Source organism: Bombina bombina, chromosome 1 (assembly GCF_027579735.1).
Source record: "Bombina bombina isolate aBomBom1 chromosome 1, aBomBom1.pri, whole genome shotgun sequence".
NCBI classification, from domain to species: Eukaryota; Metazoa; Chordata; class Amphibia; order Anura; family Bombinatoridae; genus Bombina; species Bombina bombina.
The window spans coordinates 1,118,146,420-1,118,174,080 of NC_069499.1; the positions used below are offsets into that span (position 1 = coordinate 1,118,146,420).

Here is a 27,661-nt window from a genome sequence, read left to right on the forward strand (position 1 = left end):
AGCACTATTTTAAAATAACAAACTCTTGATAGTAGAATAAAAAACTACAACTAAACACCACATACTCTTCACCATCTCCGTGGAGATGCTGCTTGTTCAGCGGCAAAGAGAATGACTGGGGTGGGCGGAGCCTAGGAGGTACTACATGGACAGCTTTTGCTGTACTCTTTGCCATTTCCTGTTGGGGAAGAGAATATTCCCACAAGTTATGGATGACGCCGTGGACCGGACACACCAATGTTGGAGAAAAAACTCCCTTTCCACCAGTAACCGTGGAAATGATCTCTGCCAGACCCGGACCAAATAAAGTCTTACCCTTAAAGGGTAGAGACAGAAGCTTGGATTTAGAAGTCACATCCGTCCGCAGACCAAGACTTTAACCAAAGGGCTCTAAGGGCTAGTATCGCAAAACTAGAAATCTTGGCCCCCAGTACAACTTGCATACTGGCATCACAGATAAAAGTATTAGCAAGCTTTAGAGCCTTGATCCTATCCTGGATCTCCTCTATAGTAGTCTCCTCTGAAATTAGATCAGAGAAAGAGTCACACCAATAAGAAGCTGCACCAACAACCGTCGCAATACTAGCAACTGGTTGCTACTGCAAACCCTGATGAAGAAATATCTTTCTTAAATAACCCTCCAGTTTCTTACCCATAGGGTCTCTAAAAGAGGAACTATCCTCGAGAAGGTAGATATAGCGCCCTCTATTATAGGAACAGTGCGCTACAGATCTCGCACTGAATCAGCCACAGGAAACATCTTTTTAAACATGGGAGACGGGTTAAAAGAAACACCTGGCTTCTCCCATTTCTGAGATATAATGTCAGACATGCGATCTGTAACAGGAAAAACCTCCACAGATTTAGGTTTGACATCAAAAACTTTATTCAGTTTATTAGCCCTTTTAGGAGCCTCTGCAACATCATCATCCAAAGTAGCTAAAACCTCCTTAAAAAGTAAATGGAGATGCTTCAGTTTAAATCTAAAATTAAAGCTTGGGATTGGCTTCCAGGGTAAATAAAATAGCCCTTTATTTCTCTTATACTTTAATTTCAATATAGAAAAAAAATAGAAAAACTCTAAGCATAGATAAGTATTTATTAAAAAACAGCACCTCTACACCGCAGCCATGCTGGAGAGACTCACCCAACCGGTAACCAGGAATCCAATCCACACCAGCAGATAAATCCTGTTCAAACTGCAGATCCTAGAAAGCTGCGAACATCAGAGAGAAGTGACAGACAGGAAAAACGATCTAATGCTAACAAATCCGGTCTGTCTCCTTGAAAAAACTGCTCCAAACAGCCTGCTAGAAACAAACTGTTCAGCACTCAGGAAGTAACTGAACGGTCACATTATCGCAAATTCAAAAGTAAGGTGCGGTCCAACAACTTTCTTAAAGAGATATTACCCAAACTAAATTACAGGTAAACTTGTGCAAATAAATCCCCATAGCCAAAATCAAAAAAGCCTTCACATGACAGAACAGTGCCTTGAACTGCTGCCCAATAAATCCCCAACCTTTAAAAGGGATATTCAGTCCCATAAGGATCCACCTTGTTCGCTAAGTATCCTTTTTTTTTTTTTAAACAAGGAACTCCTAAGTGCTGCATCCTTTTCACCTAAAAGGTAAAAGCACTTACCTGTGGATCCGCTGTAGGGCAGGCACAGCAGACACGTGTGACAAAATCCTCACTGACATAGACCTGTAGATAAAGAAAAAACAGAGTAACCAACCATGGTTTTCTATATAGGGGTAGCGAAAATGTTGGAAGGTAAGCAAAGACCACCTCGACGTCTTCCAACTGCTAAAAGCCACTATTACTCTTACTAAAGAGAATTACATGGACACGGCATAACCGCAATCCTTGCTTGCAGGGAAAAGTACCCATTAAAGGATTAACAACTTGATTTCTTCAGACAACTTCTTCGCACATCAACTACAATGTTACACAGGCAAAGAATGACTGGGGATTGTGGGTAATGAGAGGATACTTGAAGCTTTGCTGGGGTGTTCTTTGCCTCCACCTGGTGACCAGAATTTGAATTCCCACTAGTAATTGAATGGATTCGTGGACTCTCCATGCATTGGAAAGAAAAGTCAATACTTCATCAGTTTGGATAGAATCTCATATAAGATTAATAAGTAACTCATAGCTTTTATCTAAATAGCATAAGGATTATGCTGGCAAATGTTTTCGGTGCACTTTTCCAACAGTGGACACTGTTCACTATTTTTGGTTATGTCCTAAAGTTACTAGAATTTGGTACAGAGTGAATTTCTGTCTGAATCGTTTTCTGATGGACAAAATGCACTTTCAACTGTGGCATATTATTTTTTTTTGTATGAGAAACATGGTACTGACGGAAATAATTGTTTAATTAACACGGCGATCCTAGTTGGGTGCAATCTAATCTTGAGGTACTGGAAATCATCTCACTTGCCCTAGTATCACTAAATTTGCTAAAAAGATTCAGATGTAAATGATAATAGAACATGAATTAGTCTAAGTTGCAGATAAAGAATTAAACATATTTTTGTTAAAATGAGCAGAAGTGATTAAATTTCTGCTCATGCCAGCACAGTTTTCCAAATTGTTTCCCCCTTCCAGAAATCTATTTTTTTTTAAACTGCCATTCAAATGGGTCTCTTCCCTGCTTACTTTCCTGCTGGGACTTATTTGTCTGAGTAAAAATTTTAATCATGTAAAATGACGCTAGGCACGCCTCACAGCCCACAATTCCATATAGGAAGCGGCTATGGTTTCAGGACAGCCGAACAGTTAGCACGTCCCATGCTGTCCTAACTGTGCTAAAGCCCAGCACAGTTAAGATGGCATAGAACGTCCTAACGGTGTTAACTGGTTCTTAATGATGTTTTTTACTTAAAGGCACAGTCTACTAGAATTTTTTTATTGTTTAAAAAAATAGATAATCCCTTTATTACCCATTCCACATTTTTGCATAATTAACACTGTTATATCAATACACTTTTTACTTCTGTATCTAAGCCTCTGCAGACCTCTGCTCCCTTATCTCAGTTCATTTGACAGACTTGCATTTTAGCCAATCAGTGCTGACTCATTAATAACCATGGGAGTGAGCACAATGTTATCTATATGACACACATGAACTAGCACTGTCTAACTGTGAAAGACTGTCAGAATGCACTGAGAGAAGAGGCGGTTTCATGGCTTAGAAATCAGTTTATGAGCCTTCCTAGGTTTAGCCTTTAGTTATTATTATCGGTTATTTGTAGAGCGTCAACAGATTCTGCAGCGCTATAAACATAGGCGGAATACAAGGAAACATTTATAGGGATCAGACGGGTAGAGGGCCCTGCCAAGAATGGCACTGTTGTAGTCAGTTCTAAAGAAGGTGATCTAAAAACAGCATGGCTCTTAGGCTTACATGCTAAGGGGGTTCAAGGGGATAGCAATGGAGGAAAGGAAACGGTATAAAGAAAGGTTAGTGTAGGTTGTATGCATTCCTAAACAGTAGAGTCTTTAGGGAGCGCTTGAAGCTTTCAAAACTAGGGGAGAATCTTGTGGAGCGAGGCAGAGAATTCCACAAGATGGAAGCCAGTCTGAAGAAATCCTGCAAGCGGGAGGAGGAGAGTAGGAGGTCATGAGCAAAGCGAAGGGGACGGAGGGAGAGTATCTGGAGACAAGGTCTGAGATATAGGGGGGAGCAGTGCAGTTGAGGTCTTTGTATGTCAGAGTGAGAATTTTGTGTTTAATCCTGGAGGCAAGAGAATGCCAGTGAAGGGATTGGCAGAGGTACAGCAGATGAAGAGTGACGTGTAAGGAAGATGAGCCTGGCAGAGGCATTCATTATGGATTGTAAAGGAGCAATGCAGCATCTGGGGAGACCAGAGAGGACAGAGTTGCAGTAATCGAGTTGGGAAAGGATGATAGAGTGGATTAAAATCTTAGTTGTGTCTTGTGTAAGGAAATGTCTAATTTTAGAGATGTTTTTAAGGTGGAAGCGGCAGTATTTAGCCAAGGACTGAATGTGAGGAGTGAAATAAAGATCTGAGTCAAGTGTGACCCCAAGACATCGGGCATGCAGGGAAGGGGTAATGATGGAGTTGTCGACAGTTATAGAGAGATTGGGGGTGGAGATTTTCGAAGAAGAAGGGAAAATAAGGAGCTCAGTTTTGGAGAGATTTAGCTTGAGGTAGTGAGAGGACATCCATGAAGAGATGTGAGAAAGACAGTTAGTGACACGGGTTAGCAAGGAAGGAGATAGGTCTGGTGCAGAGAAATAGATTTGGGTGTCTTCTGCATACAAATGATTTTGGAGCCTGTGGGACTTGTGACAGACCCTTCTGTCAGGACTGAAGGAGTTAACTGTGTTCAGCTTTAAGGAGCTAATTTCTAACGACAAGGTTACTAGCCTCAGCTATTGTGTACTGTCATTAAAGTTAGTGATAAACAGTCCATTGTTTAATCACCCTCAGAGAGCAGACGCCTAGGTGATAAGAAAAGCCAAATGTGTCTTGTGTTTAAGTTATCTGCCTAAGTAAAGTAATGTGATTCTATTGTGGCCTGTCAAAGGGCGTTGTCCCTCCATGTAATGTACAACATTCTTTCAACCCCCCATCTGGGGGGTCAGACCTGCATAAATACTGGGCATATGAGCCTTAATAAATTCATTCTGTTTTAAACCTGAAAACTGGCTGGGTTGTGAGTTGCTGATTCCCTATTCAGGACATTCTTCATCTGGTATTAACCCTTGGTATCCTGTTGGTACCGTAACAATTGGTGGCAAGCGACGGAATGAACCTTATCGCCCAGAAGAGCAACTACACAAGCCAGTAACCTCAGGAAGAGGGGGGTTATTACAATACTGACTAAGATGGAAGGAGTACCAGGGACCGAAGGAACCAATGGGCCCAGCATATCAGGCAGAACCCCCGAAGAAGCAAGCTTTGATCGGGAGGTTAAAATAAGACTGGCACATTATGGCCCCAACCCATCTGCGGAAATTATCGACCGGGTCATAGCAGCTGTGGAGGCCAACCTACTTCGCCAAAGCGGCGCTGCAGCAACCCCAGTGGAAAAGAGAAAAGTACATTTTGCAGCTTTTAAAAACTTCCTGGAAACAGAAGGAGAGATTGATGGGTATCTTGCGGATTTTGAGAGGCAATGTGCACTACACAAGGTACCCGCAGAGGACTGGGTCACGATATTATCCGGAAAATTATCCGGCCGGGCCAGTGAGGCTTTTTGGGCCATTCCAGATGAGGAAGTCGGGGATTATAATACTGTAAAAGAGGCTCTGCTCTCCAGGTATGCGGTTACACAGGAGGCATACCGGAGGCAGTTCAGAGACACTGTTAAATTGGCTGGTGATTCCTACGTTGAGTGGGCATATAAGGTGCACCGCACAGCAGCTCACTGGATGGCGGGGTGCCAAGCCGTATCTGGGGAAGAGGTGCTGCAGCTATTCCTGTTGGAACATTGCTTTGACAAGTTATCAGCAGGAGTTAGAGAGTGGGTTCGGGACCGTAAACCCTCCACCCTGCATGAAGCTGCTCGCCTGGCAGATGAGTATACGGATGCCCGCAAACTGGACACTGCTACCACTAAGCCCCCTGCTAGAGTGGAGTACAGACCCCCAGTCACCCCAGCAGCTGCCAGTTACCAAACCCCGGCGCACCGCTATACCCCCCGGCCTCTGGCCACGAACTACCCTCAGAGAGCCTGGTTCAATTCGCGGGGCTACTCACAACCTATTCGGTGCTTTGGATGTAAGCAACTAGGGCACAAAAGACCAGAGTGTCCCCTAAACGCAGCGAACCAAGCGCAGTCCTGGAGAAGACCCGCCGGCGGAATCCCACGTAATCCTCAGCCTACGGCCCGCTACATAGAGACGCCAGAATTCTGGGGCAGCCTACATGAAGCAGACCCCGTGCAAGCTGCCCACCGGAATAACCGGCAACTGGTTAAAGTGAATGGGAAGGAGGTCAGTGGTCTACGGGATACTGGTGCTACCATGACCTTGCTTCAAAAGAACTTGGTGTCTGAGAAACAGCACACTGGAGACACTGTGGCTGTGAGGGTAGCAGGGGGCGCTGTGTTCCGCCTACCTGTTGCCAGGGTACATTTGGATTGGGGAGTGGGTGCTAGACCTGTGAATGTGGGGGTCAAGAAGGATTTACCTGCTGATGTTCTCCTTGGAAATAACTTGGCCCCCCTTGTTTCTGCCTATGCTCCCATGGGTCCCGCTGATGTTAACCCTGTGACTACCCGTGCGCAGATCCGTGCAGCAGAGACTGACCCACCTGCTGCTAAGCCCCAGAACGCTGAGCTCAGTAAATCTCTATCCGCTATTGATACGTGGAAGTCCCGTTACAATGCGCTGATGAAGGAGAAGAGTCACGTAGAGGATAAAATGGTCACGTTAAATAATTACGTAACAGTGCTAGCGGGAGAGAAGAGGAGTGCAGAGGAAAAAGCACGTTTAGAACAGGAATCTCTGCTAGACAGGCTGCACCGACAGACTGCAGAAAACACCAGCTTGAGAGTGGAACATGAAACATTAAAGACAAACTTAGTGACACTGTCGGAAAAGCTGATGCTGGCTCATAGTGAGGTGCAGCAACTCAAGGGCACCCTATGTCAGTATGAAGGGATTGTGGATACCTATAAAGAGCAGGTACAAAAACCACGTAAAGAAGCTGATGATATTTTGAAGGACTGTTTAGCCCTAGTCGGGGCACTGAAGAGGTTGAACCCTTATTTATACGGACAGGGATTCTCTCTCATAACGGGAATACAGATGGATTGCCCCGGCAAACTGACATGCCTACCACCTCCTAGTCCGGTCATCCCCAGGTTGACCCACCAAAGGGTCAAGCCGGGTCTGCCGGAGTGTTCCACAAGGGGGGAGCTATGTGACAGACCCTTCTGTCAGGACTGAAGGAGTTAACTGTGTTCAGCTTTAAGGAGCTAATTTCTAACGACAAGGTTACTAGCCTCAGCTATTGTGTACTGTCATTAAAGTTAGTGATAAACAGTCCATTGTTTAATCACCCTCAGAGAGCAGACGCCTAGGTGATAAGAAAAGCCAAATGTGTCTTGTGTTTAAGTTGTTATCTGCCTAAGTAAAGTAATGTGATTCTATTGTGGCCTGTCAAAGGGCGTTGTCCCTCCATGTAATGTACAACATTCTTTCAACCCCCCATCTGGGGGGTCAGACCTGCATAAATACTGGGCATATGAGCCTTAATAAATTGATTCTGTTTTAAACCTGAAAACTGGCTGGGTTGTGAGTTGCTGATTCCCTATTCAGGACATTGTTCATCTGGTATTAACCCTTGGTATCCTGTTGGTAACGTAACAGGACTTTATTACGGAACCTAATGATGACATGTAGATTGAGAAGAGAAGGGTACCAAGGACAGAGCCTTGCGGTACCCCAACAGAAAGTGGTGATGGGGTAGAGAAGGCCCCAGAGAAGGCTACACTAAAGGTACGGTTTGACAGGTAGGAAGAGAACCACGAGAGGGCTGTGTCACAAATGCCGAAGGAGTGGAGGGTTTGGAGCAAAAGAGGGTGGTCAACAGTATCAAAGGCTGCGGACAGATCGAGGAGGATAAGCAGAGAGAAGTGGCCTTTTGATTTTGCTGTAAGTAGGTCGTTAGTAACCTTAACGATTGCTGTCTCTGTGGAGTGATGGGGACGAAATCCAGATTGCAGTAGGTCGAGGGGGGAGTTTAATGTAAGGAAATGGGATAGGCGTGCATATACTAGCTTTTTGAGAAGCTTTGAGGCAAGAGGCAGTAGGGAAATAGGGCGGTAGTTGGATGGGGAGGTTGGGTTAAGAGAATGTTTTTTGAGGATAGGTGTGACCAGTGCATGTTTCAGAGATGAGGGAAATATACCGGTGCTGAGGGAGAGGTTGGAAATGTGTGTGAGTATAGGGGTATGGGTAGAAGAGAGGGAGGGGAGCAGCTTTGAGGGGATAGGGTCAAGAGGACAGGTAGTGAGGTGAGAGCTCAGTATAAGTGCTGAAACTTCTTCCTCAGTAACAGGGGGAAAAAAGCTAAATTTTTGGCTATGTGGGTTGTGGTTGATTACGAGCGTTTGAAGGGGTGAGAGAATGAAAGTATGTTAAGAGCTAATTTCGTTTCTGATGGAGTCGATTTTGTTATTGAAGTGGCTGGCAAAGTCTTGAGCAGACAGAGAAGTTTTATTAGGGGGTGGGCGGAGAAGAATATTGAAAGCGGAGAACAGATGTTTTGGGTTTGAAGAAAGATTAGAGATAAGAGTAGAGAAGTAATGTTGCTTATAGAGATTAAGGGCAGAATAGTAGGAATATAAAATTAACTTGTAATGAAGGAAATCAGCTGAACTCCGAGATTTTCTCCAGTGCCGCTCAGCAGTACGGGAACATCTGCGTAGGTACCGTGTCAGAGGAGTATGCCAGGGCTGAGGATGAGTGTGTGATTTCCGAGCAATGGTAAGAGGGGACAGATTGTCAAGGACCGATGTAAGGGTGGAATTCTAGTGGCAGGTAGATTGGTCAGGGCAGGAGGAGGAGATGGATGAGAGTAGAGGTTTGAGGGAATTATTAGCAAGCTGTTGCTGATCTAATGACATAATGTTTCTGTGAAGTATGGTGTGAGGAGTAGAAGGAGGGAGAGTTGTAGGGGGGATGAGATGTTGCAAGTGAGGAGATGGTGGTCAGAAAGAGGAAAAGGAGAGTTTGTTAAGTTTGAAATAGAGCATCGATAGCTAAAGATCAGGTCAAGGGAGTGACCATCTTTGTGAGTGGGAGAGTCAGTCCATTGTGACAAACCGAAAGAGGAAGTGAGTTGCAGAAGTTGTTTTGCAGAGGAGGCAGTGGGATTGCCAAAAGGAATATTGAAATCGCCAAGAATGAGGGCAGGGGTGCCTGAGGAGAGGAAATAAGGTAGCCAGGCAGCCAAGTGATCTAGAAATCGAGTTGAGGAGCCAGGGGGTCGGTATATGACTGCAACACGTATAGAGATGGGAGAGAATAAGCAGATTATTTGGGTTTTGAATGAGGAAAATGTGAGGGAAGAGATGGGATGTATTTCTTGGAAGGTGCAACGAGAGGAAAGTAAAATACCTACACCACCTCCTTGTCTTTTATCAGACCTAGGAGTGTGGCTGAAGTGGAGACCCCCATGTGACAGAGCAGCAGTGGATGCTGTGTCTAGGGGAGAAAGCCAGGTTTCTGTTAGAGTCAGAAGGTTGAGGGAGCGGCAGATAAAGATGTCATGTAGAGAAGTGAGCTTGTTGCAAACAGAGCGAGAGTTCCAGAGTGCACAAGTGAAAGGGGTAGTGGCTTTAGATGCAAGAGGAATGTGAGTAAGGTTACCAGAGTTTTGTTTTCTAAGTCTATGGAACAGTAAACATGGATGTGCACGGCTACGAAGTTGTTGGGGACCAGGATTAGGGGAGATGTCACCAGCAGCTAGTATAAGTAAGAGGGAGAGTGACATGAGATGAGATACAGATTTGCAGTAATGAGTTTTTGAGATGAGGTGCAGGGGGGGGAGAGAGAGTGTTTAGGGATAGATAAAGTTAATGAGTACAAAAGTAAGGTGAGTTTAAGAGAGATGGGCTAATGAACAGTGCAGGTGGTGAGGGGGAAGGAGTAATTGAATAAAGTAGTTTGTTATAGAGACAAAAGGTAGCAAAAAGGAATGTAAAGATATTGAGCATTTTTAACAAAGAATATCAAGAGAACAGAGCAAATTTGATGATAAAAGTAAATTGTTAAGTTGTTGCCCTCTCTAAATCTAGCAAGTTTAATTTTGACTAGACTGTTCCTTTAATCTCTAAATGTTTTTACTAAGAGGGGGCATCATACACCCCTTTATTTTTCTTTTTTATATAGGGTTAGGAGTATACATGCCATATTATATTTATATACTTTGTGCCAGATTACAAATTGAGCGTTAACAGTTACACATGAGCGAAAAGGGGTTTATCACTGGTGTTTGTGTGCATCGTGTTTACCGCTCATATTACGAGTTGAAAGTAAACGTGATCGATTGAGCACAATCACAATTTACGCTAGAATGATTACCTTGTTCTCAGAGCTCTGATTAACTGTTTTGCAAAACAAAAAAAGTGTCACAAAACAGAATAAAAATACATTACAAAGTACACTTACACTTATAATAACTACTAATAGCTACTGAAATCCTATTGGCTGATTTGAACAACCAATAGGATTTCAGTAGCTCTCAGAAGCTTTCATCCTATTGGCTGATTTGAATTTAAAGAATCAAATCAGTCAATAAGAATGCAAGATAAGCCATTTTGAAACGGCTACCTTGCATTCAACTTCAGTGTACAGCGGCGACCATATGAAGAGGACGCTCCACGCAAGATGGCATCGGCTTCCAGGATGGCTCCGCGCCGCCAGGATGAAGATAGAAGACGCCCCCGGGATGAATGAAGACCTCGCCGCCTGGATGAAGACTTCGCCGCCTGGATGGAGATGGATCTCCGGACTTCAGAAACCGTGAGTAGATCTTCTGGGGTTAGTGTTAGTTTTTTTTTAGGATTAGGGTTTGGGCTTTGAAAAAGAGCTGAATGCCCTTTAAAGGGCAATGCAAAAGAGCTAAATGCCCTTTTAAGGGCAATGCCCATACAAATGCCCCTTTAGGTTTTTTTTAGTTAGGTTTTTTATTTTGGGGGGTTGGTTGGGTGGTGGGTTTTACTGTTGGGGGGACTTTGTACTTTTTTTTACAGGTAAAAGAGCTGATTCTTTAGGGCAATGCCCTACAAAAGGCCCTTTAAGGGCTATTGGTAGTTTTTTGTAGGCTAGGGGGTGTTTTTATTTGGGGGGGGCTTTTTTTATTTTTATAGGGCTATTAGATTAGGCGTAATTGTTTTTATTTTTGATAATTTCGTTTATTTTTTTTGTAATCTTAGTGTTTTTTATTTTTTTGTGATTTTAGTGTTTTTGGTAAACTTAGATTTTTTAAATTCTTCGTAGGATTTGTTTTCAGTTAAAACAGGATAAGTAAACGTATACTTGATATTTAACTTTTGCAGTAACTTTATCTAAACCATAGAGAAATACTATTTAGTGGGATGTTAGTTAGGGTGCATTTATAATTGAACTCTATGTCTAATAGGATGTAGTTTTATAAGCATTATGATGCTTATAATATGTATTCCTACCGCAGATATCTATTAGTAGTAAGTTGCAATCTAATCTGCAGCAAGGTAGGCAGTTTTATTGAAATCTAAGCATTTCCTCTTCCTCGTCGCCACGGCCGTCAGCCACGAGGGAGATGATAGTATAAGCCCAGGATATGTGCGCCACTAGTATACTGTAGATGGTATTTCAGTAATCAGTGTGTTGGTTATATTTAATATATTTTATAGACAATGTCTACTATAACTCTAATTGCAGCTACATTTTCTAATCTTCCAAGTTGGTTTGCCTGTGTACATGTGATATACATGAACAAAACTTTCCCAACAATAACCAGAATACGGACCGTACTTAAACCTCATTTAACTTAGCAACCTGTTCTTTTAAAGAGAAGCAATTGACAATGCCGCTTACATCTATGCTATCCACCACTTGAATATGTCTGCTGGACAGCTAGGTCCCATTTCTCCTCCGTAATTGAAGATTGGGACATTCTGAGCAGTTTATATTGTTAAACTGAGGAAACCGGCAATTCTATCACCAGGAAATGATCTGAGAGCATTCAAAGTCCCCTTGATGTCTCTTGTTAAATCAGAAGCCCTGTTCTTTTTCACGGGGGTTAGGATTTCCTCCGGGCTTGTTATGGAGAGTAAAGAGCCTTTTTCAACAAGATCACCGGCCACCAACAGATCCCCCTCAAGCCCGTGTGGCGGCGGTATCAACTGCAGACTCTGCCCTGTTTTGTGCTGATCCTTTACACTGTGCAAATGTGCAGTGAAAGATAATCCCTGTCTTTTTTTTCTGGTGGTTATGCTGTGTAAATTCAAGGTTTTTGCCATGCTTCTACCTGGTGTGATGTCAGGCGCCATCTTGGAGATTGTGATATTGAGGATCCCTCTCGAAGTGACTCGTACTGTAGTGAGTAATTCATCCTGAGAAGCTTGCCTTTGTGTGTTTTTTACTGCTCTGAACTTGCCTTTTAGAATTATCGGCAGGGAATCGCAGCTTGTATAGTGTTGTCGGTCAGAGTGATAGTTGAGTGGGTCTCTTCTGGTGTTGAGGCCGGATCATATCCCTCTACTATTAGGTATCATGGTTTATTTAGCATGCTTCTTGTAGTTGGTGCTCGCTTTATTACTGATTGAATGGCCTGCTCTGAAGGAGCTTTGTCAATCATTGCTTGTAATAAAGATTCTATTTTGGCCATGTAGCGCTCTGGGTTGCTAGAAGGATCATCAATCTGTGGTTCCATAGTTGTTATATTTAACAGCTCTCACTATTCATTCACTCCGATGGAAATAATATGCCAAAGCGATTGGGTGTTATCCTCTTCAAAAGATCTCGGTATTGCTGTATTTAGTTTAACTTATCTAGATCTGGCTGATTACCCTAGGAGACGTTGCCTTTAGTATTAGCCGCCACTCCAGGCCTCAATTGTCCATTTTCGTCTCAGGGATCATTAATACAGCCCTTTGTAGAAAAATAATATTAGCTGTTCTGAGATAGTACAACTTCACTTGTACAGATAATAAAAAGCTGTAGGTTTGCAGTATTATTCGGCGGATTAAAGACTTTTTCTTCAAGAGCTTAGAAAAGTGTGACTGCACTGAGTTGCTGCTTGGACATGCCCCCTTATGACTAATTTTTTACGACTGTCCCTTTAACTTTTGCACCCACTGAACTAAGTCACAGGCTTGCCTGGAGTGGCTAGACTGTGACAAACTGGTTAAGGTGGAAAGGGTTGGTTAACCCTTTCTGTGACAAACTTGTGACTGTGGCAGGGAAGATAAAACCTTGTGCGTCACAATGCATATAAAAGCTATAATTATAAATATTCAGAATATTTTAATGAAAAACTTTAAATAAAAGTTGATAACATTACTATAATTAATTTGTAAAGTGCAGTCAAATTACATAGTGCAAGGAACACTCTGTCCTTCCTCATGTCAGTGACTGCTTATCTGGCATTTCTTTCTGGATGGCCTCTCACCACCTAAAGATTTAAGGGACAGTCTATTCCAAAATAAACCTTCATAATTCAGATAGGGCATGTAAATTTAAACAACTTTCCAATTTACTTTTATCACCAATTTTGCTTTGTTCTCTTGGTATTCTTAGTTGAAAGCTAAACCTAGGAGGCTCATATGCTAATTTATTAGACCTTGAAGGTCGCCTCTTATCTGAATACATTTTGACAGTTTTTCACCTCTAGAGGGTGTCAATTCATGTGTCATATAGATAACATTGTTCTCACGCAAGTTGAGTTACCTTGGAGTCAGCACTGATTGTCTAAAATGCAAGTCTGTCAAAAGAACTGAAATAAGGGGAAGTTTGCAGAGGCTTATATACAAGGTAATCACAGAGGTAAAAAGTGTATTCATTTAACTGTGTTGGTTATGCAAAACTAGGTAATGGATAATAAAGGGATTATCTATCTTGTAAAACAATAAAAATGCTGGTGTAGACTGTCTCTTTAACATGTACTAGACTGAGCTCCTTTTAATCCCCTCTCTAGCTTTACACCAATTTCTGACTTTTGTATCACTGTTGGTGGCATTACTATCTCCCCATTACCCCAAGTATGCTGCCTCAGAATTACACTAGACTACAATCTCTCCATCCTCCACATCCAATTGCTCTCTTTATCCTGATGCAGCCACCTACACAATATCTCCATAATTCATCTGTTTCTAAATGCTGACTCCACTCCCTGGTAATTTCCCAACTTAACTAATGTAATAAACTACTAACTGGCCTTCTTCTCTCCCCTTCAATACATCTTAAATGCCTCTGCCAGGCTAATAAATTAAAAAATTATCACCCTGACCTAGAAAGCCTTTACCAACGCTGCCCCCCACTACCTGTCCTCACTAATCAACAAATTTACTCCAGTCCACCCACTAAAGTCTCCAACAATGACCTGCTCCTTGCATCTTCTACCATTACCTTCTCCCATGCGGCACCAACCCACTGCAACTTACTTATTTGCGCTTTATTTACAACAGGTGGCAAGAAGAGACTTGCTCCCAAAAGAATACACACTATAGCACTCAGGACTTGTGCATATTAATTACAGTATATACTTAGCATGGATACAAGATATTGACAAATGCTAGTGAATCAAAAATTAAAATATAACTTTTAATAATATATGTTAAAATAGGATTAGAAATTAAAAACACTCTTAAGCTGCAAATGGTAGTGGATACATATAGGTTAAATATTATTTGGTTCAGCTCCACCTTTTTCCAAAAAGTATTAAACTTTTTAATTATGCTAAGAATAGTAACTTGTCTTCGCACTTACAGTAAAAAAGTATCAATATAGTGCCTTGCTTAGGGTGAAAGGTAAATACAATATAATTCAGTTTGTCTCTATCACCCTAGTTACTAGATATAATTCAATGTTGCTTGAATGTCTTTGAGTCCTAGTTATCTAGTAGATTAGCTGGCGGACACGCTACTCAGTATTCACACTAATATCACGCTCTCTATAAATTTGGGGGATATTTCAAGTTTCATTGTGCCTCATATATTCCTATCTCTTGCAACTCACAATGTCTACTGCTTGTATGAGGTGCTGTAGGTAGAGGTTTCATACAGTTTCAATTCTTAGTAGTACTATATTGGCTTAACTTCTGCAGAGAAGTGCTGCATATTTGGTGTGCGGGGTGTAGCTGATCCTTTATTATCAGTGTTTACGCTGTTCCTAATACTAAGTGTGGAGAGCGTGACGAATAATTGGTCTGTTTGGATTCGCTACCAAATACACTTATCATTGTATTGGCTTAACTTCTGCAGAGAAACGCTGCATATTTGGTATGCGGGGTGTAGCTGATCCTTTATTGTCAGTGTTTTACGCTGTTCCTAATACTAAGTGTGGAGAGAGTAACGAGTAATTGGTCTGTTTGGATTCGCTACCAAATACACTTATCAGTGTTAACCCCCCTCCTCGCTTTCTATGCATCTAGCGTTATATTAAACTTATGAGTGCTGCTAGCGTTTTCCTCTATTCAGACCTACAAAGTCAGCCTAATGTTTAATACCATTCATACATTTGTTAGTTATTACTTGACCCGCTTTTACAAAATTGCGGTCAGAGAGATCGTTGTGTTTTAACAGAGTTGAGTAAACATACGATCAGTAACTGGATTAGTTTAACTTCTCATACACTTAGACGGAACATTGCAAGTTTCATTTTAAGAGAGTAGCTGGTCAGTCTGCAATTGGAAATATAATGTGCTTGCGAGTGCTCAGAACTTCAGTTGCAGCTGGCAGCGGTGCTTGCTCTCTGCTTAATACTAAAAGTTGTAGGAATACATAATTGAACTGGTGGAAACAGACCACCTGTAACTATATTGGCAACAGTATCGACTACAGTAATTTTATATGCAGCTTAAGGCTTGCCTAAAAACACAGGAGCTCCTAGGACTCCTCACCAATTCCCTATCTTTCCTGACATGTTTCGCCGTAACCCGGCTTTTTCAAGTTTTATATACTTATTTGCGCTGTCTGACTTTCCCCTGATCTGTTCTCCTTTAAACGCTCCCTAAAACCATTTTGTACAAGGAAACCTACCACCCAACTCAGTAACAAATGAATTCCACTTACCTAATAATTGCTTTGATTTAACTCTGTACTAACATCATTCTCACTATTGCAGTCCCCTCCTGTTTCTAACCCTCCTACATTGTAAGTTCACATGGGATTAGGGCCCTCAATTCCTCCTGTATTTGTTAGATAAATGTTGTCCTGTCTCTTAAAAATATTGTATCAATGTTGTACTTTTATCTTTTGTACCCATGGACAGTGCTGCAGAATTTCTTGGTGCTTTATAAATAAAGTATAAAAATAATAATTAATTCATGGTAAAAAAAATACTGATACATAAGAAGAGACTAAACAAAACAAATTACTATAGAAAGAAGAAGGCCCTGTCCTCAAGAACTTATAACTTACAAATTGAAGGATGTGAGACAGAAGGTGTGGAGTAGCTTGTCGTGTGGAATGTAGTTGTAAAGAAAACATTTTTAAATACCCTTAAAAGTATTGTACTTTTATAAAATAACTCTCGTCCTTTAGGTTGGTCTATTTGTACACTATTGTCACCACCTCCTCCTCTAACACACTTATTATTATTATACTTTATTTATGAAGCGCCATCATATTCTGCAGCGCTGTCCATGGATACAGATCATTTAAATAAAACAATAGTATAAAACTTCTAAGACTAAGAGACAGGACAGAATTTACAAACACATACAGGAGGAATTGAGAACCCTATTCCCGTGGGAACTTACAATCTAGAAGGGTAGGAGGTTGGGAAACATGAGGTGAGGACTGCAAGAGTGAGAAAGATGTTAATGCAGAGTTAGAGGAGGGAAATGTTGTTAGGTAAAAGGAATATTATTGAGTTGGGTGGTAGGCTTCTCTGAACAGAAAAGTCTTCAGAGAGCATTTAAAGGAAGAAAGATTAGGGCAAAGCCTGACAGCACGAGGGAGAGTGTTCCAGAGGGTAGGTGCTGCACGACAGAAGTCCTGTAGTCTAGCATGAGAGGAGGTGATAGTCGCAGAAGCAAGGAGCAGGTTATTGTTGGATCTTAGTGGGCGGGCTGGAGTACACTTGTTGATTAGAGAGGATAGGTATGAGGGGAGTGGAGTTGATGAGTGTTTTGTATGCAAGGGTGAGAATTTTGAATTTAATTCTGCTGTGTATGGGGAGCCAATGAAGGGACTCACAGAGAGGTGCAGCAGATACAGAGCGGCGGGAAAGGTGGATCAGTCTGGCAGAATCATTTAGGATGGATTGAAGAGGGGAGAAGCGGGAAAGAGGAAGGCCAGTAAGTAGGTTATTGCAGTAGTCAAGTCGGGAAATAACAAGGGAGTGTACTATTTGCTTTGTGGTGTTAGCGCACAGAAAAGGTCGAATCTTGGAAATGTTGCGTAGATGGTTGCGGCAGGATGTAGAAAGCGATTGGATATGGGGGGTGAAGGATAGATTTGAGTCAAGTGTAACTCCGAGGCAGTGGACTTGGGGTGATGGGGAAATGGTGATGCCATCAACAGGGATAGAGAAGTCACAGGTCGGCGTAGAGCTTGAGGGGGGGATAAGAAGGAGCTCAGTCTTGGACATGTTAATCTTTAGGTGGTGAGAGGCCATCCAGGAAAAAATACCAAAAGAGCAATTGCTGACATGAGAAAGGACAGAGGGAGAGAGAGCAGGGGTGGAGAGGTAGATCTGGGTGTCATCAGCATAGAGGTGATATTTGAAGCCATAACTGTTGATAAGTTTACCCAGTGAAGAAGTATAAATGGAGAAGAGTAGAGGACCCAGAACAGATCCTTGAGGTACTCCAACAGACAGAGGCATTAGAGAGGAGGAGTCATTGGCAAATTACACAGAAAAAGACCTGTGAGAAAGATAAGAGTGAAACCAGGAAAGAGCAGTGCCACAGATGCCAAAAGACCTAAGGGTCTGTAGGAGGAGGGGGTGGTCAACTGTGTTGAAGGCAGCTGAGAGGTCAAGTAGGATGAGTATGGAGTAGTGGCCTATATTTTTAGCAGAGAGAAGATCGTTCGTAACCTTGGTAAAGGCAGTCTCAGTTGAGTGTTTGGGGCGGAATCCGGATTGCAGAGGGTCAAGCAAGGAGTTGGCGGACAGGAAGTGGGTTAGGCGATTATAAACTAGTTTTTCAAGGAGTTTTGATGTTAGTGGGAGCAGTGATATTGGGTGGTAGCTTTCAGGAGAATAAGGGTCAAGGGAGGGTTTTTTTTTGAGTATGGGAGTGACTATTGCATGTTTGAAAGAAGATGGGAATGAGCCGGTAGAAAGAGATAGGTTGAAGATGTGGGTAAGAGCAGGAATGAGGGTAGAAGATAGGGAGGGTATTAGATGGGAAGGTATAGGGTCGAGTGTGCAGGTAGTGAGGCGGGAGGAAGATAGCAAGGAGGAAACTTCATTCTCAGTGGCTGGATGGAGGATGCAGAGGGAGTGGCAGGGCCTGTTGATGAAGTATTGCAGGTTGGTGTTGGGATGTTGCTCCGGATAGAATTTGTTTTGTTTAAAAAGTAGTCGGCCAAGTCTTGAGCACTAAAGACAGATGAGGGGGGAGGAGCAGGAGGGTAGAAGAGAGAATTAAAGGTGGAGAAGAGTCGTTTAGGGTTTGAGGAAAGAGTAGATATAAGGGAGGAGAAGTAGGTTTGCTTGGCTAAGTGAAGGGCACAAGTGTATGAATGAAGCATAAACTTATAGTGTTTGAAGTCAGGTTCAGAGTGAATTTTCCTCCAGACACGCTCAGCAGTACAGGAGCATTTTTGCAAATAGCGTGTTTGCTGAGACTGCCAGGGCTGCAACTGACGGCGTGATGTTTTGCGCAGCTAGGGAGGGGCAAGTGTGTCTAGTGCAGAGGAGAGAGTTTTGTTATAGTGGGATGTTGCGAGATCAGGGCAGGTTATAGTGGAAGTGTGAGGGAGGAGATCTTGAATAGTTTTTGAAAATTGGAGCGGATCCACAGCATGCAGATTTCTACAGCTGCGGGGGCGGGATGGAGGAGTTGGTTTAGCTGTTGCATTAATATTATAGGTGACCAGGTGATGGTCTGAGATGGGAAAAGGGCGACAGGTGAGGTCAGATATAGAACAGAGGTAGGAAAATACCAGGTCGATGGAGTGTCCATCACGGTGGGTAAGGAATAGGGTGGATTGTGAGAGACCGAAGGAGGAAGCAAGTGAAAGAAGTTTAGAGGCAGCAGGGGCAGATGGGTTGTCAATGGGAATGTTGAAGTCCCCAAGGATTATGGTTGGTATATTTGTAGAGAGAAAGTGAGGAAGCCAGGCGGCAAAGTTGTCAAGGAAATGGGAGGTAGGTCCGGGAGGGCGATAGATGACTGCCACTTTGAGAGAGAGGGGGGAGAACAGGCGAATACAGTGGACTTCAAAGGAAGAGAAGGAGAGAGATGGGATTGATGGTAGGTACTGATAAGTGCAAGAGGGGGAGAGCAGGATCCCAACACCACCGCCACGTTTATCACCTGGCCTAGGGGTATGGCTAAAGTGAAGACCACCATGTGTGAGAGTCACCCACCCCCCTTTAATTGACTTCTCTGACATTGCCTACAGTACACTCATCTTACATAGCCAAAGGCTTGATATCTTCTGGAAGGAAAAAAGTAACAGCATCTTCCCTTTTTGCATCCATTCTCTACCACTTATGAGTCTTAGGATTTCCACTAGTTGCCCAGACCATGAATAAAACTCATGGTCTAGTTGCCCAGACCATGAATAAAACCAATATCTATTTTTGTATTTCCTCCCTTTCTAAAAAAGTCATGCTGTAAAATAAGGAAGTGACTGGTGAAAGAAAACAACAGTGTTTGGAGGCTTAATTTATTTATTTCAGCACCATGTTTGATGTGACAACAGTCTGCTGAGTTTGAAGTTGTTGATCATGGGCCTTATTCTTCGTTTTATCCAGATTTCTATACTGCATGACATGGCTTGTGTACCTGTACTCTCCTTTGGATTGTCCCTCTGCTATATTTGCTGAACTCAAGTGTATGATCCACATACTAGGCTTTCTACTGTTTTATTTAATCTGAAACTAGATTGGTTAATGGACTCTGCCAGATTCTGACTTTGCTGTTGATTCCGACCTCCAGTGTATGATCAAACTCCAAATGCTAAGCTTAAACATGAAGTTTGAGTCTATTGCAATCACAGTGGCTGCTCAAGATCTTAAAGCTGTCTATGTGTTCTCTTCTACTTTTTTCTGTTACATGTTTGGTTTGCTTCAAGCTATCTTAGCTCAGCTGTGTGGATCCAATGTCTCTATTAATATTATACTAGACTGACAGCATACACAAGCCAAGAAGAAATGGATCACACTGAGTTTACAAGAGCTGTTACCAATCAAGGTCAGATGTTGGGAGCTCATACTGTTCACGTACAGATGCTTAAAGGGACACTGAACCCTATTTTTTTCTTTCATGATTCAGATAGAGCATGCAATTTTAAGCAACTTTCTAATTTACTACCATTATCAAATTTTCTTCATTCTCTTAAAATTGCATACTCTATCTGAATCATGAAAGAAAAAATTGGGTTGAGTGTCCCTTGAAAGGGACATTAAACACTAAATAAATGTTAAATAGAATGATGCAGTCAAATAAAAGATTAGTCTGAGAATAACATGTAGATATATTTTTCAAAGTTTCATTAGTTTAAATGTTGAAAAAATAAGTGTGAAGATTTAGTGTCTATAAAACAATGGGAGCTGCCATGTTGTAACTTAGGTTATCTTCTCTGCTGCAGCCAATGGCTGTGTGGAATAGAACAGTGTTCTGCACTTCCATTTCTAAAAGGAACTAAAAAGCTCACAATTTCAGAATGGAATTGCAGAAAAAGGGGACAAAATAAATAATGAAAGTATATTGCAGTATATATATATATATATATATATATATATATATATATATATATATATATATATATATATAATTTATTTTATATTACCATCTCAAAATGTTTAATGTTCCGTTAAGGCTAAGGGCTAGATGACAAGTGTAGCACAAAATATTGCTTTCGCGAGGGCGTTATACTTAGAATCCTCTTGTGCAAAGGTAAATTTTGCTGTGTGATGCAACATCGCAAGTAGCGATTGAAGGTGGACAGGTTCACTACTGGCGAACCTGTCTGCCTGCAGGGATATTAAATTTATTCAGCTGGCTACATTTACACAGTTTCTTTATAGCATTATAGCCAATACTTAAAAGAACATAAAACCCAATTTTTTTCTTTCATGATTCAGACAGAAAAAACAAATTTAAACAATTTTCCAATTGTCTTCTATTATCTACATTGCTTCATTCTCTTGGTATCCTTTGAAATTACTGGAAGCTAGCTGAAAGCATTGGGCGAGCCAATAGCATAAAGCAGATAGGTGTAGCCACTAATAAAAACCTCTGGAGCCTACCTCGGTATGTTTTTCAAACAAGGATACTAAGAGAACTAAACAAATTAGTTAATAGAAGTAAATTGGAAAGTTTATAAAATCACACGCTATATCTTAATCATGAAAGAAGAAAAAAAATGGGTTTATGTCCCTTTAAAGGGACACTAAACCCAAAATGTTTCTGTTATGATTCTGGTAGAGAATACAAGTTTAAACAACATTCCAATTTACTTCTATTATCTAATTTTCTTCATTCTTTAGATATCCTTTGTTGAAGATATAGGAATGCACATGGGTGAGCCAATCACATGAAGCATCTATGTGCAGCAACCAATCTGCAGATACTGATACTATCAAGATATGCTTTTCAGCAAAGGATATGAAAAGAATGAAGCAAATTAGATCATAGAAGTAAATTAGAAAGTTGTTTAAAATCACATGCTCTTTCTGAATCATGAAAGAAAAAAATGTGGGTTTCATATCCTTTTAAGTGTAGAAACACCACCGGAAAAAAACAGCTATTTAAAATGCTGAAATAAATGTAAATTAGATATTTGTACACAATTTAATACACCCCAGCAGGTAAAATGGATCATTGGGAACAAATTAAAGTGGAGAGAAAAAAACGGTGCACTGTCCCTTTAAATAATGCTACGCCACTCTGTTATACCAATTCCGTGGATTTAGGGTTTCCACAAGAAAAACATAAGAGATTGCAAAACTAATGGTTGCTAATTATAAAAAGCCACAATAGTCAACATATTAAAATATAAGGATAGCCACTTTAACCATATATTTTAACACATTTGAGGGGATTACATATAGCATACAGGCTGCCCACCCCCCAGTTGCCAGGTATCTCATTGCGTTGCGTAGTACAACATAATATCTTTTACTCTAGTCTAAACTATAATTAGATTCTCCAATACCTAACTAAAGTAACTAGTCAATGTAAAACATTATACACGTTATTGCACTCTACCTCGCTGCGATGTTACTGCCAGAACGCATAAAAACTAAAAAAGAACAAAAACGTGGTAATTGTAACCATGATGCTGTGAAATAAAGCTAGTTGTGGGAAAAAAAACAATCACGAGATTTTATTTTTATTGTAACCTCTCGCGATAATTTCTTTTGCTTAGAGGTCTGGAAAGTTGTAACGCTTAGTGTTCTCGCGTGTTTTTTGATGTGACGACAATTCTCGCAAGAATCTACGTGAAGGCCCCTGTCTGTGCGGACGGAAGTCCTCGCGAGATGTAGATTGGCAGACCCCTGTCTCTGGTAACGCCAGGCTGCCGTTTTTTCGCGGTGTGATTTTTCTTTTCCCGCCGAAATCCCGCGAGATTCGTTCCCGGTGATCGGCACTACTTGAGTAAAGCGAAGAATCGCTGTCACACCTACTATAGTTTGCGTTGTAGAGTTAAGTGCAAACAGAGGGAGTAGAGGCCGCAACGTGCTTGCAGAAGGCAGGAGCCCCCAGTCATACAGTATTTCAAAGAGAATCTTGTCGCCTTCCAATTAAAAAGAACCTAGGCCACTATTACCCTCACGAGAGAACGTGGTTTATTCTACATGTGTGCCTGTCCAAGAAATGTCTCTCGATAAACTAAATCTGTAAAACACATGCAATTTGTAACTCCCCTTCATCAGCCTATGGGATGTCTGTGAAATCTTTTACGTGATGATATATTGTGTGTGAGGTTGCTACATTGTGTTTAACCTTAAAAATTCAAGACTGGATACCAAAGCAACAAAGGCTTCAACACTGCAATTAAATACACAAGCAAACTGGAGTAATCAACTGCTGGATTATTGGGGATCATCCAAGTGTCGACTTCTGCTACTTTTAACTGTGGAATGGTTAATCTTTGTATTTATGAAGTAATGCATGGTGTATCTGGCTCACCCAAGGAAAATGAACAAATAGCTCATGCAAAGATCAGAGTACCTCTACTCTGATAGTGACAACAAATAATTTGTAACCTAAAATAATACTTCTGGAAATATATGAGTTTTGTGGAGCCCTTATTTTTGTTTTGTTCCAGCAAGGATACTAACCTCATGAGAAGAATAACTGGCCAAATGGATTTTGTGTTTTATGGAGGGAGGGCAGCTTCTACAGTCTGTTAATTTTATCAGATATCTGCAGACTGGCTGAGATTACCTCTATGTAGAAACAAAAAGTTTGTCACTTTTGTAAATGAGGGAAGAGTTGGGGTATATTGGATAGAGGGGGTTGTTCTTCCTTTTTATTTTTTTTATTATCTTTCTGAGTTACGTTTTATAATTCAATTTGAAAGGAGGCTCCACTTGTTTTGTGGGGTTCTCCCCTTCCCCCACCCCTGTTTTTCCCCCCTTCCTCTACCAACTAATAGAGGAATGCCAAATTTAGAGCGGCATGGGAACAAGAAGGACAGTGGAGGGTCAATATCTATCATGTCACAGAACAGTGGTAGTTCCAATAACAGAGAGAAACAGAGGACTAGTTCAAAACATAAGCGACACAAGTCAAAGCATCTGAAAGACTCTCCGACTGCACCTGAGCCTCAGACCCTCAACACCCTTAAGCTGGTGGAATATGATGATATCAGCTCTGACTCTGACACTTTCTCAGATGATGTTCCAGCCAAGTCAGAGAAGAGAGATGAGGAACGAAAGAGCTCAGATAAAACTGAGAAGTTGCATAAATCCCGGCACCGCCATCAGCACAAACGGGTCAAGGAGGCCACAAAAATAAAACAGTCAGAAAAAGAGAAGAAACCAGAGAAAGTTCAAGAGGCAACTGTGAGCAAGGTACCTAGTTCCAAAGAAAGGACAACCAGTGCTGTCAAAAGGACTGCTGAAGAGCAGGAAGAGCGCTCTTCCAAAAATAGCAACAAGGAAGCTCGGACGTTGAAGGTACGAGAAAAATCTAGACGAGAGAAGGAACTGAAGGCTGGGCACAAGGACCGGAGCAAAAGTCACCGCAAAAGGGATTCTGCCAAGCGTTATAAAACTTCTGATAGTCCTAAGAGAAAAGGTAGAAGCCCACGAAGAAAATATGGCAGCAGTCCCAAGCAAGATGACAGCTATTCAGAAGCATCGGGTGGGCAAGACTATGATAGCCCACCTCGCTCACATGCCTCCAGCAATTATGCTGATGCATACAAAAGGAATATGGACAGCCCTGGATACAAAGAACCTGCTGCCTATCAGAGCAATACCCGTTCACCTAGTCCTTATAGCCGCAGGCCACGCTCAGTTAGCCCGTACCGAAGAAGATCATCCAGTTATGAAAGGGGAAGTGGCTCCTACAGTGGAAGGTCACCAAGCCCATATGGACGCAGGAGGTCCAGTAGTCCGTTTGTAACTAAGCGGTCAGTGAGTCGAAGTCCAGCCCCCAGGTGAACTGATAATACTGTTATAGCATAAAAGCTGTTTTACTAGCACATAGTAGTTACTGTCCTTTATGATATTGATAACCTACCTCACTGGTATTTGTGCTCATTGTTTTGAGATGTAAGTGAAATTTCAGAATTAACCTAGTTCTTTAGGAGCTATGTGAATAGTCTAGACATTGGGGTACTTTGGGTTTTATTTAGGGAATTACATGTATTGTATTATATATTGTATTATTTATATATATATATATATATATATATATATATATATATATATATATATATATATATATATATATATATATATATATATATATATATATATATACCAATCAAAGAAAAGGCACTCACTGGTCTTCATAAAATATAACCATTAATTGTATCATTAAAAAGACATAACGTTTCAGTGTGCAATTACACCTTTGTCAAATAGGTTTAGCTCCAAATAACGGACCCAAAAAGCGGTGTCTTTTTAATGATACAATGAATTGTTATATTTTATGAAGACCAGTGAGTGCCTTTTCTTTGATGGGATTCTGGATGTGGTTCTAAAGTGCACCCTGGCAGCTGACTGATACCGTAAGATTGTGCTTATCCTACCTTGGGGATATATATATATATATATATATATATATATATATATATATATATATATATATGAGACACATTTTTCATTAAAGTTACAAACTTGTCAGAATATTGAGCAAGTCACACATGTTTTTTTTGGAGGCGAACCCAGAGGCAGAACTTTGTTTCACTTTCTGCAATGAGAATTTTTTAGTGAAACATTTTCTGCAGATCATTTTGAAATGAAATTCAATTTTAAATTGGGCAGTTACACTAAAGCACCTGGTCAGCTGCAATGTGTTGATTAACTGGAAAATAGAGCAATTTTAAAAGTTTTTTTATAATATATTGCAGCAGTTAAAAATTGCATTGTAAATTAGTTGAAAAGATAATTAAATACATTTTTGTTAAGTTTTTAAAATGTCTCTTTAATAAATTTGTTTCCTTTTGCTCTTGGTCTAACATCCAATTATTATAAGGTAAAAAGGTAATAATTACTAGGTGCATTGCTTACAAGAACGTCTTTCATTCAGGAGTCGCAGGTTTGCAGAAGGGGAAAGGCTAGGTGGCGGGTTGAAAAAATTCATGAGAGACGGTTATCTATCAGTGCGCTGCTGCTCCTCCATATTTGACTGTTCCGTGTTAAGAAAAACTTAAGTGCAGCCAGAGCACAGCGCTGTTTAAAGAGAACAGCCTTATGTTAAAGCATTAATAGTTCCTGTATGTATCCCGTTCTTTCTGCAGACATGCTGCATTTTCTGCAATATCTCAAATCACAGCATGTTGGGGAGGCGAAGCACAAATATTTTCTCACTAATTCTAGTTTTAAATGTACACAAAACACAATGACTTTAAGGTAAATTGTTTGCGTAGTAAAAAACAAAATATACTTTAATTTATTTTACCTCTCCTGTAATTTAATAATGATTTTTTTTCTGAGCGTTACATAGTGCTTGACCCTGTTAGAGTTGTCCTTAATTGGCCTCAGAGGTGATAAGATACTGAGAAACAATGCAAACCTTGACTACTCCAGCTTACACAAATCAGGATTGGTTCATTCAAATAAGGCAAGTGGTGATGTAATCTGGCAATTAAAAACAATTGGATTAAACAGTGTTAATATATTCAGAAATGTTTCACTCGGCTGCTAGTTTATTGCAGTGAAACATAAGCGTTGTAAATAATTTTGAACATATTTTGTCAAGCTCTGGTATATAATTTGTAGTGCCCTTGTGCATATTTAATGCCTTTAAATGCTGTTAGGATTTGTATGGGTTACAGCTGCTCCTTCTGTTTGAGACACTTGTAACGGTTGTGTTTGTCATCCAGGAAGGGAATATTGGTGTAGCGCTGTCCGTGTATTGATGAGAGTACAATCGGGTTGTTGCATCTTTGCTGCGTTTTTCTTGGCAGTCAAAGTTGTTAGTCAATTAAAGGGGCATAATACCCATATGCTAAATCACGTGAAAGTGATGTCGCATAACTGTAAAAAGATGACAAGAAAATTTCACCTGAACATCCTAATATAAAAAAGGAATATGTTTTACCTCAATGCATTCAGCTTACAAGAGTAAGTGCTTTGGTAAGTTATACTTCAGCTACTGTCCTGCAAGTTACAAAAAACAATCTGCACCAGCATTGCTGAGGTCATGCTATGCTTTGCTGTCTCATGAGCTTTCACTGAAATCTTGTTAGATTTCATAGTAAACTACTTCCTTAAACTTAAAGGGACATTCCAGTCAAAATGTAAATGCACATAGATTTATTACGTATTTGAATAGAAACATATTTGCAATATACATGTATTGGCAAAAATGCTTCTAGTAAGAGCTATCACTGTTATAGAGTTAACATTTTTTTCTGTGCATGTGAAGCATAGCTATTGTCACTGCACCCACATATTAAATACTGCAGCTGCTCAAATCATCAGTTGGGCTTGTATCATGTCAGCAATTAACAAATTGAGTCATTACCAGATGGTACAAGCACCTTAGGCGCTCCGAGGACGTGTTGTGTTTAAAATGCTGGTGCACAGTGCATACTTAAATACACTTTTAAAACAGCTATAGCTTTTATAAGAAGCATTTTTGCTAATGCACGTATATTACAATATTGCTTCTGTTCAATACCAAAATGCACCCATGTGGTTTCCAATTTTGCCTGGAATATCCCTTTTAATAGGGAAATAACATGAATGTGCCTGCACATGCCAGATGCATACTAACTTTCAAGCCCTGGGACTAGCATCCTTATTGGCTGCTTAAATTCCCTTGTACAATGTGGTGGTTAATATATAGGTTAATATCTTCCTTTTTACAGAGACTGTTCAGGTGATATTTTCTTGTAAGCGTTTTACAGCTATGCTGCATCACTTTCAACTCTTTTTGGAATCCCGTCCTTTTAAGGGAATAAAGGGACAGTAAACACTTAAACACTTTGTAGTAACAAGGTATTTCTGCTGTGTTGCTATAGAATACCATATCAGCCAAGTCTTAAACAAGTTAAAATCCTCTTTACTAATATATATATATATATATATATATATATATATATATATATATATATATATATATATATATATATATATATATATATATATATATATATATATATA

General features: G+C 40.7%; 1 protein-coding gene and 1 long non-coding RNA gene across 2 annotated transcripts in view; one reads left to right on the top strand and one right to left on the bottom strand.

Annotated features, from left to right (window-relative positions):
- Window positions 1–22,188, bottom strand: part of LOC128645180 (uncharacterized) — a 63,863-nt gene extending 41,675 nt beyond the window's left edge. The window contains exon 1 of the long non-coding RNA XR_008400086.1: window positions 22,083–22,188. This is a non-coding gene — a long non-coding RNA (uncharacterized LOC128645180). The remainder of the gene's footprint in view (window positions 1–22,082) is intronic.
- A 134-nt stretch (window positions 22,189–22,322) lies between these two features.
- CDK12 (cyclin dependent kinase 12) overlaps window positions 22,323–27,661 on the top strand; it is a 470,679-nt gene continuing 465,340 nt past the window's right edge. The window contains exon 1 of the mRNA XM_053697993.1: window positions 22,323–24,483. Within this exon, the coding sequence (XP_053553968.1) occupies window positions 23,480–24,483 (1,004 nt within the window). The 5' untranslated portion in view covers window positions 22,323–23,479. The remainder of the gene's footprint in view (window positions 24,484–27,661) is intronic.